The sequence below is a fragment of the Gouania willdenowi genome, chromosome 24 (genome assembly GCF_900634775.1).
Source record: "Gouania willdenowi chromosome 24, fGouWil2.1, whole genome shotgun sequence".
Taxonomy (NCBI): Eukaryota; Metazoa; Chordata; class Actinopteri; order Blenniiformes; family Gobiesocidae; genus Gouania; species Gouania willdenowi.
The window spans coordinates 3,249,877-3,271,884 of NC_041066.1; the positions used below are offsets into that span (position 1 = coordinate 3,249,877).

The 22,008-nt window shown below is 39.1% G+C and overlaps 1 protein-coding gene across 2 annotated transcripts in view; it reads right to left on the reverse strand.

Moving 5' to 3' along the window:
• LOC114457968 (gamma-aminobutyric acid receptor subunit rho-2-like) overlaps window positions 1-19,767 on the reverse strand; it is a 79,559-nt gene extending 59,792 nt beyond the window's left edge. The window contains exons 1-3 of one of the 2 annotated variants that reach the window (XM_028440163.1): window positions 19,575-19,767; window positions 18,421-18,492; window positions 15,538-15,644 (exon numbers count right to left, since the gene is read on the reverse strand). In XM_028440163.1, the coding sequence (XP_028295964.1) occupies window positions 15,538-15,644; window positions 18,421-18,492; window positions 19,575-19,699 (304 nt within the window). In that variant the 5' untranslated portion in view covers window positions 19,700-19,767. The remainder of the gene's footprint in view (window positions 1-15,537; window positions 15,645-18,420; window positions 18,493-19,574) is intronic. The other variant, XM_028440164.1, reaches the window with a different exon arrangement.
• Between the last annotated feature and the right edge of the window lie 2,241 nt (window positions 19,768-22,008).

Genomic DNA, 22,008 nt, shown 5'->3' on the forward strand with positions numbered 1-22,008 from the left:
TGCCTGCTTTTAAACAGGGCACGAAGTGGTCATGCATTAGTCAACATTTGGTCTCATAAACCCCAGCCAAACAAACACTATTTGTCAAAGCAGGCTGTTTGTGTCGTGCACACTAGCTGCAGAATGTGTATATTGATAGTTTAGCAGTTTTGCTTTCTTTGGGGCCCAGCGGCAGAATCGGAGCTAATTGCACTGTTTAAAAGTGAATTGTCACAGCAAAGATGCAGAAAAACAAAAACTTTCCACAAGACATGAAAGCATAGATTACATTTGCAATGAGAGATGATTTCTCCTACGGCTGGTTTAAAAAAAAAAAATAAACAAAAAAATCAGGCTACGAGTCACTGTGCAAATAGAGTATTTTATCTCCTTGGGTGGAATTCATATCTTTAATTAAGAAGAAAGTTACACTTGTAGTCTACACATGAGAATTAATCCAAAGAACACAGGCTGTTTGATTCTGGTGTGTTCCACAGCAGATGTTGAGGCGTGTTTAAGATTAAAGGCTGGGATTTGCTACGCTCTCAATAATAAATGAGGAAAACAAGGGTTTGGACACAACTTTTATGCTTTATAGAAAGACATAATTCAGTCCTAGTTAAATTAAGTGACATTTATTGATAGAGGTTTTTCAGTCCAGAGATTGCATGAGATTATGTTGATAGTCCATCCAACTAAAGCAATGATTGATTGGCTTTAATAATAATGACAGGTGGGGTTGTGAGGCTATGAAAGAGAGTGAAATGTGATAGTTTAAATTTGACAATTGATAAAACCCACGTCTGTTAGACACCAATCAACCAGTATCTCCAGTGACTACGGTAACAGTTAGTAGAGTCGTCTGGAGCCATGATTCAAACATTGTATAGGAGTGAATGGTGTGTTAATGAATGAAGGTATAAATGAATGAACCAATTAATTTAACCAGATTGTGACAGTTGCAAAGTTTGATTGTTGGGATGTTTACTTGTTTGGAGTTTTGTGTTGTTCTTGTATTATTTATCTTTCTTATCATGTTTAATGTTAGCCTGCTGTTACCTTGTCTGCAGAACAATTCTACCAACATAACATAACCTAACGTAAAAGGAGCACATTATGAAGGACTGATCTTCAAATATGCAGTGATTGTGTGTTTTTCCAGCTCAAATCTCAGTATCCAAATTCAAACCAGTGATCCAATAGTTCAGCCCAGGCCCAAGTGCACTAAAGGACTGATGACTGCTCACTATGGTCTGATTCAACTGATGGGTTCCACGGTTCCCACCAGGGATTTTTCACAGCATAGGGGGTGTGGCACGTGAGCAAACGCCGCTGGTGCGGAAAATGTTCAAATTTATAACTCTTTGAGAGACAAAATTAGTGAAGTAAAGCTAAAGTTGTTTGTTAGTGCCTTACTTTTAGGGGTGTGCCATCTAAGACACCTCACAATTCATTTTTTTATGCATGTTTTTTTCTTTCAGTTTTAAAAACATATAAAACATACAATATCAGCTCTCATAAAACTTGTGGAATTTGGGTTTTTAAATAAAAGGTGGATGAATAAAAGAACACAATGAATTATTAATGCTAGGGACTGTAAGTGCTGAGACAAATGCGCAGCTACTGATCATTGTTACTGCCTTCACTTTCAAATTATTGTGTAAGAAAAGGAGCTGGTGGTCAACATGCTTCCATTCACTGTGCTGTGCTGTGCAGTTACACAGCGGTCCGTGTTTCTAGACGGGTTTGGGTGGGTGGCCGACATCCCCACCGACCCCTTGTGCCAACTGTCGTGGTCCGGCCCCCATGTCAGTGCGTACTGAGGACAGTCCGTGCTGGGGGTGAGGGGGCTTTGTCGGAGAGCGGAGAGAGCTAAAAAAGGAAAAATAACAGAAAATCCCCCTTACGTTTCTGAAAACTGAACGTAGAGGGCGCCATTGCTCCTTAGGGGAGCAAAATTACAACGTCGGTGGCCCTTACGCTCAACAGTGCTGGGGAGAACCCTGGGGTTCTGATATAACTACAGTTTAATACATATGGAGCTGAATATTGCTGCTAATTATAATATGTATGAGTAATACAATTTGTGATCTGTGATATTATATGTATATTATACAGTAATGGAAATAATGCCATTATAAATAACAGCGCCACTAACGGCGTTATCATTTTTCACTAGCGGGTAATCTGATTAATTACTATTTTGTCCGTTACAACGCAGTTACCAGTACCGACAGTGAAAGGGTGCACGTTATTATTCACTGAATTCTCTGATGGGCAGGTATGACAAATCAACATAAGTTGAAGTTACAATGTTCATTGTATTTCAAAGCACTTATTGCTAAACTGCTCAATTTTGTTTTGATAAAAATTTGAAGCATTTTATTTTTCATTTTGCACTACATTGAATTAATAGCACTTTTTGTTTAAACTGATGTACAGTATGTTTACCATTCGAGGTTTGAGTTCCAATAAGTGAGTTAAATAAAGTACACATCTCTACCATAATGACACACACACACACACACATGCACACACACACACGCACACACACGCGCACACACGCGCACACACACACACACACACACACGCACACACACACACACACACACACACACACAGATAAGCACCTCTGCACTAAGAAATGTTAAATGCTAAATTTATTTATACAAATTTATGCGTCTTTTATCAGATTCTACCTTCAAACACATACTCATTTGGCCATAATTGACAACTCTACTTAAAGGTGCAGTCTGCAACTCTTATAAAAGTGACTTTTGTCAGATTTGCTAAAGCTGTCACTATGTAAGGACAGCTTTACATGAAACTAGTAGTTTGTGTGAAAAAACAGGCTCATTGAGTCCCTCCTGCTGCTCCTGCAGCTTTTGGCAGATTGCCAGAATGCACTGCGACTGAGCCAAAAGAACCAATCAGAGCCAGGATTGTGTTTGATGGACTGTCTGACAGCTGTTGCTCACAGTCCCCACCCCTTTCCCGGGGCTGAAGCACCGTCTTCTTTTACAGTGTATGGTCTGGAGGAGTAGAAGATGGAATTGGCGACTTTCCTGCTAGAAAGGTCATTACTGCTGCTTGATTTACATTATGTTTGATTTGTAATTGTTACACTAGAACTCCGTAGTGCATGTGTTGTTCATATGCGCGCTGCTCCCACCGCAGCCTCCGTGTGGGCTGCTGTAAGTGAAGTTGCTGCTGCTGCTGCTATAGATTGGTGTGTGCACATAGAGAGAGAGAAATGCTGCAGTAATATGTTTCTATCAGTGCATGTTATATTACTAGAGCAGCGGGGAGTGGGGGATCTGAAAGTTGCGGACTGCACCTTTAGGCTCCCACTATATGAATACATATTTCTGACGGGCACTATACTAGTATTTACTAACTCAATCACTTTTTTGGGAAAGTAATAAGTAACTATAACTAATTACTTTTTAAAACTAATTTGCCCATAACTGATAATATACTGTATAATATGCCTTAACCATATTTACATATGTATTGTGTACATGAAGGTGGATCCTGCCTGCATCTTTCACCCGGCCACTACGTGCTAGAGCATCTCTCAAAACATTGAGTATAACCTGATGTATTATTACCACGTGGCTGTACAACACTAACTAATGCCTCTCAGGCTCAATGTCTGTGTGCAACTCAAACCTTTTGTAACCTTGCTTAACTAGGTGTTCTCAAAAACAACTCATTCCAATATTTAATAGATCTTATCAACTCAGAGCCAGAAGGACCAACAAACAAACATTGTTTCCAAAGGTTGTTTTCCTTGACTAAAGATCATCTAAACAGAGCTGCAGACGCCTGAAGCTCTGTGAATGTGCAGCAATGCTTTTTTTTCACTTTCACACATTAGTTTTAATAAGGTTTTTTAAACTTTGCATACCAAATGAATCTAACCTCTGGAGCATTGTTTTTTTTTTTCTCCACATTTCTTCAGATTTATCAGAGCATCCCAGATGATTAATATATCAAGATTTGAAGTCCAGCTCAAGTTTTGCAAAAGCTAACCAGACTTGTTAAGCTTTTTATCCAATATACTCCTCACACACACCACAGCCCTTCTACAGTTGAACATCTCTGACAGGGCTCTGCTCTCACAGATTGAATTGTCTTCATGTAATTTACACACGGGTTGATATGTGAGAATGAAACTGCTTGATTAATTCCACTCCAGGCTGCTCCTCTGATTGGTGAGTTATAATCTGTTAATCCACGGTTGTTTCCCCTTGGTTAAATTAGACAGAGCATTACAAGCCACTGAAAGCCAGTGAGGAACTCCAGTGGAGGATTTCCTGAGAAGTGACTGGGAAGAACCAAGAGAGAACATTATTGCTTAATGCATGACAGGCCTGTCCACGTCGTCATGTTTGTTCATCCCCAGGCAATCTGAGAGGAGGAGCGCCATAAATAGATGGAGATCCCAGGAAAGCATGAGCTGATGTGATGTTTGAAAAACTGTGCTGAACATCAGTGGATCCCTCCACTACAGAGGAAAGGAGCGAGTCTGACAAGTCTTAAGAGTTCTATACTTAAAAAACAGTGTGAGTCAGTAAAATTCTTCACACGTCATACATATGATCTGTCTCTGTCACCATGGCGACCATGACAGCTGACACTCACTGATCCCAGATGATCTCTGACTTCACAGCTCACACTGGGATCCTCAAATAAAGGCACGTTCATATGAACACTGTTTAGCATCTGGATCAAAGGAAAGCTCAATAATGTTTTCATTAGAGAAGGAGAGTTATCTCGTTGTTTGCACTGCAAAGAGTTTTCACACTATCTTTGATGAGCAAGTTGAAGCGTAAATTAAACATGTGTCGTTAACAATCTAATGAATTTGCATGATGTGAAATGAAACCATAAGTATCCCATAACATTTATATTTCAGATTATATTAATCAGCGTCTAATATATTATAATTTTATGACTGCTGCATTGTCCTAACAGGGAGAGTTTTCAACCTGTGGTTCTGTCACTCTCACCTTCTCCCAATGACTGATTTCAGCTACGCTTTTTGTTGCAATATTGCAAAGTTGGCACTTAAAAGATTGAAATAAGTATTCATGTACAGTACAGTTCGTGCCTGATGAATGAATCAAGTGTTATGTGCATCACAACAAAGGTGCCTAATAAGCAGTGTTGGGCAGTAACGCCTTACTTGTAACGCGTTACCACCCCAACGTCACTTTTGACAGTAACTAGTACTGTAACGCAATATTTTTTTAAAGAAATAACGCCGTTACCGTTACAATATGGTGCGTTTGTCTGTTATTTCCTGTTTACAGTGGCGCTACATATTTTTGCGGGATGCCGTGCCAAACACGGTAAAACCGTAGAAGAAGAAGCATTGTCAGCGTGTCTCTGTTTACATCACGTGCGCCAATCATGGCGAGTCAAAGCATGAACAGGACGAGCTTCTCAGAGTTGAAATACGCGCATTATTTTTGTCTCCAAAAGATGCATCAGTGAAGCTAAGCTAACGCTGAGGCTGTATTTTAATGGACTGTGACTGTTATCCAGGGACAGAGCAGCCAATCTATTGCACGGTATGTTGTTGTAAATAAGCAGCCTGTTGCTGCTGCTGGGTCACTGCTAACAGCAGCTAATTAACCTAGTATGTTTAGCATTGTGTAGCAGAGAAAAATGCTGTGAGTTTGTTTTTCCACATTTATTTTAATAAGCATTTTCAACAGCAGAATGTGCACCTGAAATATGCACAGCTTACTTAACATTACTGTGTTAAGGCTGAAAAAATACAGTTTTAATTTTGGAGCAGCTGTTTTGTGCTTTATATGCACATCATTTATGGTTGCTTTATAGCAGTTGATCAACAGTATATTATATTATATTATTACAGCACTAATATGAAGCTGTATGGACACAAATGACCCAAAATAAATAATACATTCTTTAATTCTAAGTAACTCAAAAGTTACTTTTTCCAGTAATGCATTACTTTTTGGTTAAGTAATCAAAATAGTAACTGAGTTACTTTGTTAATGAAGTAACTAGTAACGGTAACTAGTTACTTTTTTTCAGTAACTAGCACAACACTGCTATTAAGGCAGTTCGAAGGATATTGGGATTGCTCAAAAGTCTCCAGGAGACTGTTCAACCTGTCATGTGAACTCATCTATTGTTTTGTGCTTGCCAACAAAATCAATCAATCAATCAATCTTTTTTTGTATAGCGCCAAATCATAACCAATGGTATCTCAAGGCACTTTACAGTAGAGCAGTCTTAAGGACGGACTCTTCATTTTATGGATACACACATATGCATATATACGTATATACACATACATATGTATCCCACACCCAACATGAATTCATCATGGCGGCAAGGAAAACCTTCTGTTAAGCAGCAGGAACCTTGTGTGGATCCCATTCCTATGATGAACAGCCATCCACGTTATGCTGTGTTGGGTGTGTGCAGAGGAAAGGGTGGAGACAGAGCCGCTGAGTCTCTGTAACTCCACACTGAGGATCCCACGGACCTGCAAGACAAAAGCCAGAAGGAGTACAGGAGCAAACACACAAGGGAAGAAGCAGACATAGAGGGAGTGTTTGAACGAGGAATGGGACCCTCTCCGGACCTCTCTCTTAACGCCCTCTCCAACCTCTCTCCAACCGAGCATGCCAGACCCCCCCCCCCCCCCCCCCCCCCCGGCAGTCTATGCCTATTGCATCTTAATTATGAGCTATGAGCTGGTTCCTAACTAAAAGCTTTATCAAAGAGGAATGTTTTGAGCCTAACCTTAAAGGTAGAGAGGGTGTCTGCCCCCCGAACCGTGGTTGATAGATGGTTCCAGAGAAGTGGGGCCTGATAACTGAAAGCTCTTCCTCCTATACTACTTTTAGAGACGAATGGAACAACGAGTAGTCCAGCATTTTGAGAGCGTAGTGTTCTGGGGGGATTGTATGGCACTACAAGCTCCTTGAGATAGACTGGTGCCTGTCCATTTAGGGCTTTATAAGTGAGAAGAAGAATCTTGAATTCTATTCTATATTTTATGGGAAGCCAATGCAGAGAGGCTAATACAGGAGTAATGTGATCTCTTCTCCTAGTTTTAGTCAGTACACGTGCTGCAGCATTTTGAACCAGCTGAAGTGTCTTAAGCGACTTGCTCGGGCAGCCTGCTAAAAGAGAATTACAATAATCCAGTCTAGAGGTAACAAAAGCATGGACTAGTTTTTCGGCGTCGCCCTGAGACAGGATAGATCTGATTTTAGCAATGTTACGGAGATGAAAGAAGGCCGTTCTTGAAGTTTGTTTTATGTGAGAGTTGAAGGATAAGTCCTGATCAAATAGAACCCCAAGGTTTCTAACAGTTGTGCTTTGTGCCAGAGTAATGCCATCTAGGGCAGTTAGGCTAGCATAGGTTTCTCTAAGGTGTCGCGGGCCCAGTACAATGACCTCAGTCTTGTCTGAGTTGAGAAGAAGAAAATTTTGGTCCATCCAGGCCCTAATGTCCTTTAGACAGGCCTCAAGTTTAGATAGCTGATTTGTCTCACCTGGCTTCATTGATACATACAGTTGGGTATCATCAGCATAGCAGTGAAAGTTAACAGAGTATTTTCTCATAACATTACCAAGGGGGATCATATAGATACAGAAGAGGATTGGACCTAGCACAGAGCCCTGAGGAACCCCTTAGCTTACTTTAGTGTACACAGAAGACCTATTATTCACGTGTACAAACTGGTACCTATCAGATAGGTAGGACTTAAACCAGTTTAGGGCAGTCCCTGTGATTCCAAGTAATTTCTCTAATCTCTCTAGTAGAATATAGTGATCTATAGTGTCAAAAGCTGCACTAAGATCTAATAAAACCAGCACTGAGAGTCGTCCTTCATCTGAAGCCCAGAGTAGATCATTAGTTACTTTAACTAAAGCAGTCTCTGCGCTGTGTTGAGCTCTAAAGCCTGACTGGAAGTCCTCGAACAGGCTGTTGTTTTGAAGAAATTCACAGAGCTGAGCTGTCACAACTTTCTCAAGAATCTTTGAAATAAAAGGAAGATTAGATATAGGCCTGTAGTTTGCTAAAGTGCTGGAATCAAGAGTAGGTTTTTTGAGAAGGGGTTTGATTACAGCTACTTTAAAGGACTGTGGCACGTAGCCTATTGATAGGGATATATTTATTGTCTCCAACAAAGATGGGCAGACTGGGGGACTAACTTCTTTAAACAGCTTAGTTGGGATCGGATCTGAAAGGCAGGTCGATGGTTTGGAGGATGAAATAATAGAGTTAAGTTCCTGAAGTCCTATATGTGTGAAACAGTTTAGGTTAGGCCTATTTACATTTAATGGTACAGCAGGCCCAGGTGAAGGCAGGGAGTGGCTAATTTTATCTCTAATCTTGTGAATTTTATCGTTAAAAAATGTCATAAAGTCCTCACAGCTGAGGGCTAGAGGAATCATGGGCTCAATAGAGCTCTGACTTTGTGTTAGCCTGGCTACAGTGCTGAAAAGGTACCTCAGATTATTTTTATTTTCTTCAATTAGTGAGGAGTAGTATGTAGATCGACTATGTCGTAAGGCTGTCATGTATTTACTATGGCTTTCTTGCCAGAGTATTCGTGACTCCTCTGTTTTATTGGAGCGCCACATTCTCTCTAATTTACGGGTTGTTTGTTTGAGTGTGTGAGTTTCAGAGCTAAACCACGGAGCTTTCCTCTGACGTTTAATAGTTTTTTCCCTCAATGGGGCAATTGAGTCCAAGGTGGATTTTAGTAGACTAGCAGAGCTATCGACAAGCAGATCCAGTTGAGAGGGGTTATAATTAATGTCATAGTTATTTATTGGATGGTGCACTGAGTTTAAGGCAGCAGGAATGGCCTCTTTAAATTTAGCCACAGCACTATTGGACAGATTTCTACTTGTAACTATTTTATTGCACAGTGCGAGATCCTCTAGGATAATGTTAAAAGATATTAAAAAGTGATCTGATAGCAGAGGATTTTCAGGGTAGACTTTTAGTTCATTAATATCAAGGCCATATGTTAGAACAAGATCAAGAGTATGATTTAAACGATGAGTAGCTTCATTAATAGTTTGAAAAAAGCCAACTGAGTCTATTAGGGACATAAAGGCTGAGCTCAGGCTATCACTATCTTTGTCCACATGGATATTAAAATCTCCTACTATCAGTATTTTATCAGAACTGAGGACTAAGTTTGATATAAACTCAGAGAATTCTGATAGAAATTCAGAATAAGGGCCTGGAGGATGGTAAATTATCGCAAATAAGACTGGCTGGCAGGTTTTTGATTTGGTATGAGATAAATTTAGAACCAGGCTTTCAAAGGAAGTGTAACTGGCCTTTGGTTTAGGATAGATTAGGAGAGAGGAATGATAAATAGCTGCTACACCACCTCCACGGCCTATGTCTCGTGGCATATGAGTATTTAAATGACTGGGAGGAGTGGCTTCATTTAAACAAACATATTCATCTTGATACAGCCATGTTTCAGTTAAACAGAATAAATCAAAGTTATTTTCTGAGATAAGGTCATTTACTAGTAGAGATTTGGATCTCAGTGATCTAATATTTAATAGAGCACATCTAATGGTTTTATGTTTTGGTGTTTCTAGATTTGAGATTTTAATTTTTTTCAGATTTTTATAATTGATAGCTCTTTTATTTGATTTTATGTTAAAATCATTGTGAAATATGGGTCGGGGGACAGACACCGTCTCCATAAAATAATATTCATCACCATCACAACAGTTGTCATGGCGATGAACACAGCTATCATAATAGCAATGGGAGGGAAACTGTCCTAAGGCAAGCGCAGAGGGGCGTGGAGGACTCCCCCTCTGTAACATGGTCTCATTCATGAGATGTCATAACAGTGACTGTGCCATGTTTTCTGATAGTAGAGATGCTCCCTCCAAAGTAGGATGGATTCCATCTCTTCCTATCAGGTTCGGTTTTCCCCAGAAGGATCTCCAATTATCAATGAAGCCCACCTCGTTTTCTGGACACCACCTCGATAGCCAGCGGTTAAATGATGACATGCGGCTATACATGTCATCACTGGTCAGATTTGGTAAGGGACCAGAGAAAATTATGGAAATGTCCTCAATTTTTCGCGCTGCTTGGAATGAAAACATGCTTCAGATGGAAAGAACTCACAGAGGGACTCAAACCTCTTCTGCTCCTGTAAAAGACAGTGGCCTTGACTATTGTACAAAGTGGAGTTTAGAAAACGATTTGGTATAGTTAAGAACATTGGTTGGTTAGGACTATTACTGAATGAAATGGTCGGCGTTCAGTATTACTGTGTTACTGTGTTATGGAAATAGAATCCAAATTAAACACATCAGTTTTAAAGCAAAACTAAGCAAGTTTTTCACCTTAACCAGAAACAAATAAATTGAAAGGACATGTTCTTCATATAGAATATGAACTAATGCCCCCTGGAAAACAGATCAGAGCCAGCAGATACAAAAGTAATTGCTATAAGCTGTCCTTCCTCCATACTTTCATTACTCTACTCAACAAACAACACTAACAAAATGTTCTAACAGGAGAGGGTTGTCGGATCTTGCATGAATTTTAATGTGATTTTGCATCTTATTGCCGTATTGGTATATTAATTATGACTTTACCATAGAGTGCCTTAAGGGGTATTTATTGTATTATAGGTATTTTACTTCCACATGAGTATATTAACATGCAATTTTATTGTATTATTGATTTTGTGTTGTGTCATTTGCATGTTTCTATCTGTTAGCAGCACTGCACCTGTCTCCATGACAAAACGTCCCCCCTGGGGACAATACAGTTGATCTGATCTGATGAGGGAATTGTGTGGCACACATGGAACAATAGATTTCTTCATATAGGTGGCAGTTTGATGATCCCTGTGAGAACAGGCTGATCATTAAATGCAGTTTGAGAAATCTAAATAAATGTCACAGGCTGATAGTAACTGGATTTTTGAATGCATGTAAACAAATTTGCTCTGCGAGAATTAGACAACGCGTAGCTGTTTTTAAACACCCAGAGAATGTGATTAACAATCGAGCTAATATTGCGTTAGCTGAATTGGGATCATACACAGAATTCTGTGCATGAAACACATTTTCTTCCATGATCATCCCCAGAAGAAGACAGAGATCAATGTTGGGTGGGAAGCAGAAAACGTGCAGGACATATACGAGGAAACTCATTTTATGCCGCTACAGCTAAAGGAGCTGAGCATCTCAAAATAGCGACCCAGTCTCACTCCAAAGTGTAGAATGACTACGCTTGGCCACTGTGCAATGCATAGACTTCCTATCCGTATTCCTGTCAGGGTGTAGAATTACTATCTGTCATTTGCCCAGTGTTTTCTATGGAGCATACGTAAGGTCACATTCATCACATCTTCCGCACCGTTGCAGGAAGAAAAAACATGGCGGACATTTGTTCAATTTTCACTGGAAATTGCTTTATATTAAGAGAGCTTGTGGCTTTAGCTTCGTTTTGATGACATTTCATCGTATAGATGTGGTTTATGTATCTGATCTGTAGTTTGTTCATTTCGGAGTACATTCATCTTGCTTTATCCTGTTGCTATGGTGTTGCTAAAGACACTTAGAATGTACCAGAAGTGATGTTGAATTACAGATGTGTTTAGTAATTAAAACCTACGGAGCCCCAGACATGACATGGTTAAAAAAAATTATAATAATACAGCGGCTGTTGTTAAACGTGTTTTGTCCATTGTCAACTCTGTCTTTATTCTATCTTAAAATGTACACAATTCTACACATTTCTTGGCTGAGTGCAGTGATTATTTTCTTTCTCAGTCGTGTAGGATGGATCAGTACACCGTTCCCTGACCAGGCTAAACAGACAGTGTAGCACAGGAGATTTGATGCAGGTTTTATTCAAACAATAGTTCATAGGTTGACTGGTATGGCACAAAGAGGGTTGCCAGCTCCCAGTCCTCCCAAAGAGTAACGATGTAAGTAATTGTTTTTTTTATTTTTTAAAAATGGGAGGTTTTTCATTATGAACTTAATGTGCCTTCACTTACAAATAATGATAATAATTATTTTTAAAATAAACTTTTTTTATGATATTTCTTGTATTTCTGTAAAAAAAAATCAAGGATTTTTATTTGTCATCATGTACATAATGAAATAGCATACCCAACTTTCCCGTTAAGTCCTTAAAGAATTAATAGAGTAAAAAATAATAGTGTGAAAGAATGAAAATAGAAAAACATGCATCCATTAGTCCATTATTTGACCCGCTTGTTCCATTTTTTAGCGTCGCGGGGGTCTGCTGGTGCCTATCTCCAGCTCTCATTGGGTGTTAGACGGGGTTACACCCTGGACAGGGCGCCAGTCTAGGAAAACACAAGTAATATAAATACAATATATACCAAAAAAAATACAAATGTATAATAATATACAAAATAAATAGAACCTTAACAGCAGCAGCATTAAAAAAAATTGAATTGAATATTATTATTCAGACAAGATATTTGTTTTTGCCCATTGCTCCAAAGGCTAAAGAAAATAATAATAAATAATGTCAACTTGTGTGATGATTCAAATGTTTGTTTTTTGTATATATCATATTTATGTTATTGGTGTTTTTCTAGACTAGCGCTCTGTCCAGGGCGTACCTCCATCAAACGCCCATGAAAACTCGAGATCGGCACCAGCAGACCCCCGCAACCTTGAAAAAAGGAACAAGCGGGTCAAAAAACTTGATTAATGGGTAGATAAGGATTTTTTAATTTCAGTTCATGTGAAAAACTTCAATTACATCGTTACGTCATTTCAAGTTTCCAAACTGTCTTAAACTACACTTTAGCCTTGAGGTGTGGAATTATATTAAAATGTAAATAAATATATAAATAATAATAATGATAATAAGGAATAAATAAGTCACATAATCAGTATGGTTTTAAATACTATACATGTCCGTAACTGAACATCACTTCTGATGCATTCTAAGCAACCATAGCAACACTATAGCAACAGGATAAAGCAGGATGAATGCACGTCGAAATGAATAAACTACAGATTGTATACATAAACTGAATGTATATGCAAGTTAACGGTACATTTCTTACTCGAAATGTCATCAAAACAAAGCTAAAGTCACAAGTTCTCTTAATATAAAGCAATTTCCAGTGAAAATTTAACAAATATCCGCCATGTTTTTCCTTCCCACAACGGAACTGACAAGTTTTCACATGACCTGATGTATGCCCCATAGAAAACACTGGACAAATGTGTAGAATTTCTACGCCTTGAGAGGTGTATGTGTAGGATGTCTACGCCATGCACAGTGGACAAGCGTAGTCATTCTATGCTTTGGAGTGAGACTGGGTTGTAAAAATGACCAACGGGAAAAAAAAACATTTATACATTCTCATCTTCCTCTTTGAGCCAACTGGTACTAGGTCAATATGCACTGTTTAGTGAAGGATACAGCGCTCCTATGAAGGTGGAGTCAGACTCAGACAATCCACATGTGAGCACCGCCCAATCGCTGTGTGCATGGAAAAACACTAAAGAGCTGCACACGACTCAGGAGCCACAGCAAACCAACCTCTAAAACTGCAATACTGGAATTAATATAAGGTCAAAAAGAAAAATAATGAGTAACTAATACAACATGATAAATGTCTTATACATGTTTATTTTGTCCACCCAAAAATGTAAACTAACTGAATGACACAACTGTGAAAGGAAAGATCAAATGGAAAATTCCAAAATTAGAAAGTATTTCTAAACATTAGAAAAACATTAATAAATGGCTTTAATTAGCTCATAAAAGGATTAGGACAAAGTGTGCTGACAGTTACAAATATCAGAGATGAAAAAAAGACAAACTAAACTGTTCAAACAACGCTAATCACACTTTGATGTAAGTAACCAATTAAAAATTGGCAGAATATCACCTTAAATATGAAAGAGTAACAGCACACAGTGAGGAAGAAGTGAAGGCGGGGATGATTTCTCTTAGTTTCTTGTTATTATTTAATATTCATTTTCTTCAGGTTTATAAATACTGTTGCTTTCAGTCAATTAATTATATTTCTTCAGCATAATGTATTAAAATATTGGTATTTTTATGCTATTCCTCTCATATGTTAACATTCTTTTCCATATTTTGGTTTCAGGGAGTGATGCATGCTTTTCTGGTTCTACGCCATCCTCAATATAATGCAGATAATCTTTGATCTTCAACACTTTGCTTTTGTTCTTTGTTTTCTTAATTTTTAACTATTTTTTTCTTGTTGGTTTACAATTAAGAGCTCTTCATCCCACTTATTTTAGATGTTCTGCATCTTTACATGATGTATTTATTTATCTTTAATGTTGACACATTCCCAACTTAATCATTTATGTTTTGTTTCCTCTTTGATGGCATTTTCTTGACATTTGAAAATATTTTTGATATTTTACAGTGGATTGGACATGTTACTCTTATGTTATGGCTCTATTTCTTTTCTCTCTTTTTGTCTTCATCATTATCTTCTGACATTTCATTCTTATTCATGGCCTCCTGCATATTGAACACACAAAGACCTTCTTCTTTTGTCTCCTATGCTTCATTGCATATGTTTACAGGGAAATCAAATATAGAACCACAGCAGTAAAGTATAGCTTCCACCTGCTGCAGCCTGACCTCTGCTTGGCACCGTCAGTCTGTGAGCACAGACTGACGGAGCAATAGTTGCTATAGGAACAGTTGGACCTTTTGGGCTGTACTGATCTTGAGCTTACCACCTCTATTTTGTGCTCCTTCTGAGCAGGAAAGTGGACGGGTAAGACAGAAGTAAATCAGGTGCTTCCTTCACACTGGGATTGGATAAATAAGGAGCTGTGATTCACAGACTTGGGCAGGGCAACAATAAAGTTCTGAGTTGAGTCAATGCATGACTGTTATCACTGGGAACAAACACACATTTTATATGATAATTTTATAGTTTCTGTTGAAATGTTCTTCTCTGTACTCACTCTGTCAAACCATGTCCAGGTGCTGAGGTAAAATAAGGTGTGCTAACTGCTCCGAACGTCCAAAATTTGGATTACAGACATTTTTACTCAATCTGGAATATTTTTTTTGTCAAGAAAAACAATTGAACAAATCATTTTGATAAATAAAAATGTGAGATGTAATCCTAAAGCTCTTTTTTATCTGCTTACTTGACAACTGGGGCAACTTGGAGTAAATAGAATAGAAAGCATGGATGAGGAGAGGAGTGTTGAAAAACGCTCAATCAAAGCAGATGCAGAAGCTTGAGATCATCCGACAGCACGGAATACCTTAAAACAACAGCTCAGTTCTGGAGATGCTGTTCCAGGGTTGGAGCAGACAAGACTAATTCCTTTCACTTTGTTCGAAAATATAATCTGCAGACAACCTGAATATAAGCTTAACTTTGCAATTAGTTTTCATGGAGCAAAGAGACAATTATATGATGCAGGACAGTGGCCCTCGAGGAATGGTTTTGGCTATCCCTGTGCTCCTAAAGAAGCAGCATCTCTGCACTGCCGACATCTTACCTGCAAACGCAGGCCTCATGGTGAAGTCGTGCTCGTCGATGCGCAGAAGGTGGCTTGTCTTCAGCTTTCTTGTTTTGGTTCCATCCATTGGCTTCTTTGACAGAGGGCTGACAGCGAGGAGACAGAGGAGACAGAGTGCATCAGTCAGTGGAACTCAGGCTGTGCTTCTGTTAATACACACATCAGGAGTGCAGTGAAGGATGCTGATGATGAGCCACACCTGATGATGCATAGGAAAGGCGAGGGATGTTCGGTGATGAGGTAAACAATGCTCAGTCCACAGATGAAATGTGTCAGAATGGATAGAGGGAGACTTTGAAAGGAATCTTCAATCTCATGGAGGTTTTTACACTGCGATACCAGGAGGGACAGTGCGAGTTTTCAAAACAAGTGTTCGGTTTGTTCCCATAAGAAAACACTTTGAGTTATACTTCTGCTTTGTGCTTCTCAGAAAATGACTTTTGCAGACTATGCCTTTGTAGAAAATGTAGTGAAGGCCTTTGGGAAAAAACAATGCTTAATGTATTTCTTAAAGCAAATGGGAAATAAAATAAAGAGAGCATCAACTTTTACACATATGATGATTACATCACTGTTTTAATCTCCAATGAACTTATTGTAAGAAAAAAACTGTGTCTATTAGTTAGCCACATTAGCTGAGCTACTTATTACAGTACTAAAGACTTTACATGAAGTCGTCCAATCGGCAAATTGAGTTGTGATGTAATCTACCTGATCAAACACACTCACACATTCTCTCTCATGTATTTATTTGTTTGATTACATGAAAAGTATTTAACAGAATTGTATTGTATTGATTTTGGCTGTTTTAAAAATCAAAAAATCCTCATCCCTCATGATTGGCAAATCTTCATTAATTCATATCTTGGCTCGTAATAAACCGATCTTTATGAAATTTGACTCAGTTATGTCAGGTTTGTTCCCAAATTACCATATATTAGCCTATATTACCCATATTTATTCCGGATCAGATTGTGCATTTCATTGAGAGTTTTTGAAAAAATGGGGGTGCCCGTACTTTTGGATGGTTATTAATGGGGGTAGAAATGTCATCCAAGCCTTTAAAGTGGTACCATGATCAGGATCACTAATCCACATAACTTCCAATATCTGGCTAAGAGGATATTTGGTGGAGGTTTGCACTCTGAGTGCTTTGATGGTGATAAAAATAGAATGGAAGTCTCCACAGGGACCAGTGACATTTTCTGTATCATTCAACTTTCAAAATATTTAATCTGTGTGCTGATAAAAGGTATGTGATGCCCAATGGAAGACACTTTCTAATGTCCTAATTCTGCCAACACACTAGTCAAACCTTGTGACCATAATGCCTGGCTGAGCAAATAATGCAGATCATCGGCTGTTCCTTCCAAGCTTTTAACTCAAGCATTTAAATCCTATGTTCAGTGTTACACTACATATCACAGCCTCAACCTAAAGACTTCCCATTTAGACAAGCACTAGCTATGCTTGCTAACTAAACGGATCCCTGGGCTTTTTTTTATTGTGCCATTTGTTTTTTTTCCATCTAATCAATGTTCTAAGGCTTCGTCTACACTTCTGTGGATCACAGCAGAATAAACAGCGGGAGAATCAATATCATTGTTTCCCAAAAATATGCAAACAGACAACAAACTCAAAGCTCTGTGAAAGTATGCACCAAACATTTAAATTCTCCCACAACAATGTGCGCTGGCTTGAATAAATTAGAAGACTTATTGTGCTGTTTACCTGCTTAGTAGAATCATATAAAGGATCCAGAACAGATTTATCATTCCCTGTATGAGGTTATGCTCAGTCCATCATTAGGATTGAAGTTGGTGGGAAAGTCTTGTGAATAATGAGAACCAGAGATATTTCTAAAACATGATACAAAGTGCATCACGAGTGTTTTTACTCATGTCAGATCTTTGTCACTTAGTTGATCATATAGAACAAAGTCTAGCTTATTAACTGAATTTTCTTCCCTGACTGAAATACATTTGAGCAAAAACTATTTCAAAACATATTTTAATTGTCTTCAACTAATAATAAAGAAACTGTAACTTCATCATATGGGAGGAAATTCAATCAGAAATCATGTGATCAAGGTGGTCTGAGACATTGACATTGGTCTGTGTGTATTCACAAACATTAATACTGGCCCATATCAGGTTGATCAGTGCTAATTATATATATATATATATATATATTTTAAATGCAGAAACTCTTATGCTGCAAACTTTAATAAACTAAAATCTTAATTTAATTTAGATGACTAAAATAACTGAAATAGTCCTGATGGCTAAGTTTTGACTAAAACGAAGTTGCATTTAGACGAAAGACTATGACTAAAACTAAATCCACCAATACATGACACACAGTCCTGTGGGACCGCCCCTCATGGAGCACATGCAAACTCCACTCAGGTAACCCCATAGAACAGCCAATAATCAATCAATCTATTATTTGTATAGCGCCAAATCATAACCAATGGTATCTCAAGACACTTTACAGTAGAGCAGTCTTAAGGACGGACTCTTCATTTTATGGATACACACATATGCATATATACGTATATACACATACATATGTATCCCACACCCAACATGAATTCATCAATAATCCGTGTCTTTTGGTGACAACACATTGAAACAGTGAATAACAGAGATGTTTGTTCATCTCCTATGATTTTTTTTTTAACATAAGTGCCAGATGCATCATTTCCATTTATTGCAGATTTTTTAATTGCTATCGTGGCAAAGTTAATGAGCGTTTTTATTTAGAAACTAGGATGGTAACAAATTAGGCATGAGAGTAATCAACTGCATATTTGTGAGAAAAATGGAGATGCCTGATGTAGAATTCAAACATGCTACACACCCATCCTTCACCTCGACCTCCGAGCCCGCTCCCCCAACAAGAACGACAGCATCAGGCGTCTCAGGGAGAGCCCTAAAACGACATGTGTTCATGTTCAAGTGACACTTTTTTAAGGAGGATGACAAGAGCACAGGAGGCAACCAGGATAATTGGATTGCAAACACACTGCTATTGTTAGTATTTTTTCCTGATGGAAGATGCAATCAAAGACATGTCACCTCCAGCAGCAGATGACTGAGGGGCTTTGGAAAGAGTCGGACCACAATGTGTTTCAGTGACACAGTGGAATCTGGTGTATCACTCACACAGAAACCATCCAGAAAAGGAGGGTTGAAAATTGGATCTATAGAAAATTGAAATGATCTCAAGGCTTAACATTTAGAAAGTGAGAGGCTGCTCTGACTTCTGATTAGGACTAAATCCCCTCCTTCTCCTTATCTGCATCATTAGGCTGATCTTGGTGGGTGTAAAGGTCTGTATCTAAACCTGTGCTAATTGATTGTCAGGAACAATGTGTAATTGCATTAATCTCACATTAACACATTAGATGAGTTGTTAAAGAAGGTGATGGAGCATGTGATATCATTAGATAAATAGAGCTTTGGAGACACAGACTAATGAATGAGCAAACCAACAATCACTGTCTTTTATCTGCACAGACTAGAGGTAGATAATGTGAACATTTCTCCATGCTGTGTCACTCTGACAGCTCGGTGAATGAGCCGTAGCCCTGTCTAACCTCTCGTCACTGTGGTACTGAAACCCCATCTGACATTTGGTGTTTTGAGGAATATGTGGTCTTTTTGCTCTGCAGAGGATTCTCAGCACATACAGCGTCTCCCTGTTGCTCTTTACGCTTGGTTTGGTTCCAACAAACACCCCAAAATCAGTGTGACTCTGTGATGCCTGCCGGGTGGATGCAGTGGGTCACACCAAGGGCTGGGAGCTGATGTTTGATACACTGAGTGTGTTTGAGAGGACACGGATCCAAATCATGCAACAGGAGAGCTCTCCTTTCAATCAGCAATAATGATTTTTTCTTCTCTTTTGTGTATGTGCTTCTCTTCAAAGTGATAGATACATGTCCATTATTTCCTCTGAGCTGCAGCCCTGAAGGTCAGAGTTCACAGCCCGTTGGATAAGACAGGACTTACTTCCCCGGTTTATGCGGCTCCGTGGGCGCAGACCAGCGCTTTTTGCGGCTCCTGTGCTTCCTGCCCTCTCCGACCAGCACCAGACACAGCAGCAGCAGCAGCAGCACTGCGGCGTAACGCGGCATGGCGACTTTAAAAGTCTGCTACGGTCGTCCGTGACGGCTCCCCGGTGCACGGGACCATGTTCCCTGTCCGCGGCGCGAGGACGGAGTGCGCCGAGGGTGGAGTGGAGAGAAAGGATGGAGCGCGCGATCAGGGCTGTGATTGGTCCTCTGGCTCCAGACTCAGAGCGCCTCAGCATCAGCACCACATGAAATAAATAAAGGAACGAAGTCACAGGGCGGGATTACGCCCCCGCCCCCCCACCCACCCCCCGGAGACAGGAGACTGATCCTGCACATTCCGACTGCTTAACTTCATCTGATGTTTTATTACACAATCTAGTGTTTCACCTGGCTTTAATTCATATTTTCTATAACTTGTTAATACTTTGTATTGCTGAGCCTGAATCTTCTACCATCACAGGGTTACAAAGTGCTCACTTCCAAAAGAATGAACTGAGATGTTCACAGTAGATCCAGCTTTGTTCATCTAATATATGAAGTCATGGTTTCTAAACCCCTCTATCCATTCAGAGATTCTCCAGAAGAATGTGGAAGGTTGATGAAACAAATGAAGCAAAGAATTTTTTTTTTTTTAATAGCAAAACGGAATGTCACAATTTTTTTAATTGAGACACTGTGGTTTGATTGGCTTTAATTTCAGCACATTTTCGGTGAATGGGTAAAGGGGATGGGGTTGATATGAGTTAGAATTTGTGATTTCACTAACTTGTATAAAAAGTGCACAACTGATTGAAATGTGACTCCTTTAGCACATGGAGCAGGAGGATCTGGATAGTGTGCAGCCCTTACTGGGTTTCTTACATGAATTGTCTTTCTGCTTAAGGGAACATAGAATTCTCCTCTATGTTTCCAGTTTGCAGTGATCATCCTCTGAGAATAAACCCTTAGATCAGGACTTATACATCTGAAAGTACAGACAGAAACTAACTTTTGCATTTTTTAAAGTCAACTCGACCTCTCAAAGTGTTTTGTCTAACTGGAAGAAAGTTTCTTCACAATGTAAACATATAGCAGGGTAAACCTAATAACACCCTTTTACCAAGTTCCAATCATTTGTTACTAAACCTTTAGCACATTGGTTGATTATAAATATCATTTTTAATTACCTTCATGTTACTAAGGTAAGACTGGAAACCGATTCAGAAAACATGGAAACATCCATCAATCTTTTGCTTTGTCAGCTTTGGATTTGGAGGCACTGAAAGGCATTCCAGTGCCTTCACAGCAGAATGCTAAGCAGCCTTGGAGGGGACGCCACTTTGTTACAAACATCTGGAAATGCACACATGACCTGGGAGAGCACAGGAGAGACTATCAAGCAAACCCTGTTGTGGATGAGCACAGGAGAGACTATCAAGCAAACCCTGTTGTGGATGCTTCAACAAACTTCAGTTACAGATAAATCTGTATATGTGGTTGATCACTGGGAGACGTCCAAATGCACAAGTGAAAAAAACTACTGTTTTTAGTTAAAAGGGCAGTAACATGCAAAAACACTTTATAATGGTTTTTCTACAGTGATATACATATACATTGTCACTTTAAATGCACTATTCCTGTAGTTAATAGAGATGAGAAACTGACTTAGCAGCTTAACACTCCAGTGAGTGTTTGAAGCAGCTGAATTACTCCGCTGCTGCTGCTGCTGCGATAAACACACAGCCTGAAGTGCTGAGATGGACTTACAATCACAATAGCCGCTTAAATATCTATGTGTTTTACTCTAATGTGCAGTTTTTTGGCTGAAAACCATAACAACAGTGTGTGGATAGCAAAAAGCAAATTACAATGGTGATCAATGATCTCCCTTGCAAAAGCGAGGCATGAAGTCTGCATCTACAGACACGCCCACTCATGAATATGCATAAGTAGGCCCCCAAAACGCAGCCCGTTTTTAGACCTGCTCAGAAAGTCACTTTTCAGAGTGCTAAAACTCTGGAAAACAGGTGAGTTATAAATAAATCTCAAATACTATGTTGTTGGGGTTCTTAGAACAAACGGAGATGTGTGAAAAATAGCATAATACCGCCCCTTTAAGCCAATATAAGAGCTGTTTAACCATGACATGACAACACAAAGAAAAGCAGATGCATCATCAAGGTTTCAGATATTTAATTTTCAACATAATCTTTCAACTGGTTTGGAGGTTTTCTACTATTCCTCATTCTTCCATGGTGCAGAATGATCTCTGAGGTTTTTGTGGAGTCAGAGAAAGGCAGGTATGTCTTCCTTTGTGAGGACTTTTGGCCTCTATCAGAGTTTTAAAGCTGTGTGTGTGTGTGTGTGTGTGCGTGCGTGCGCATGTGTGT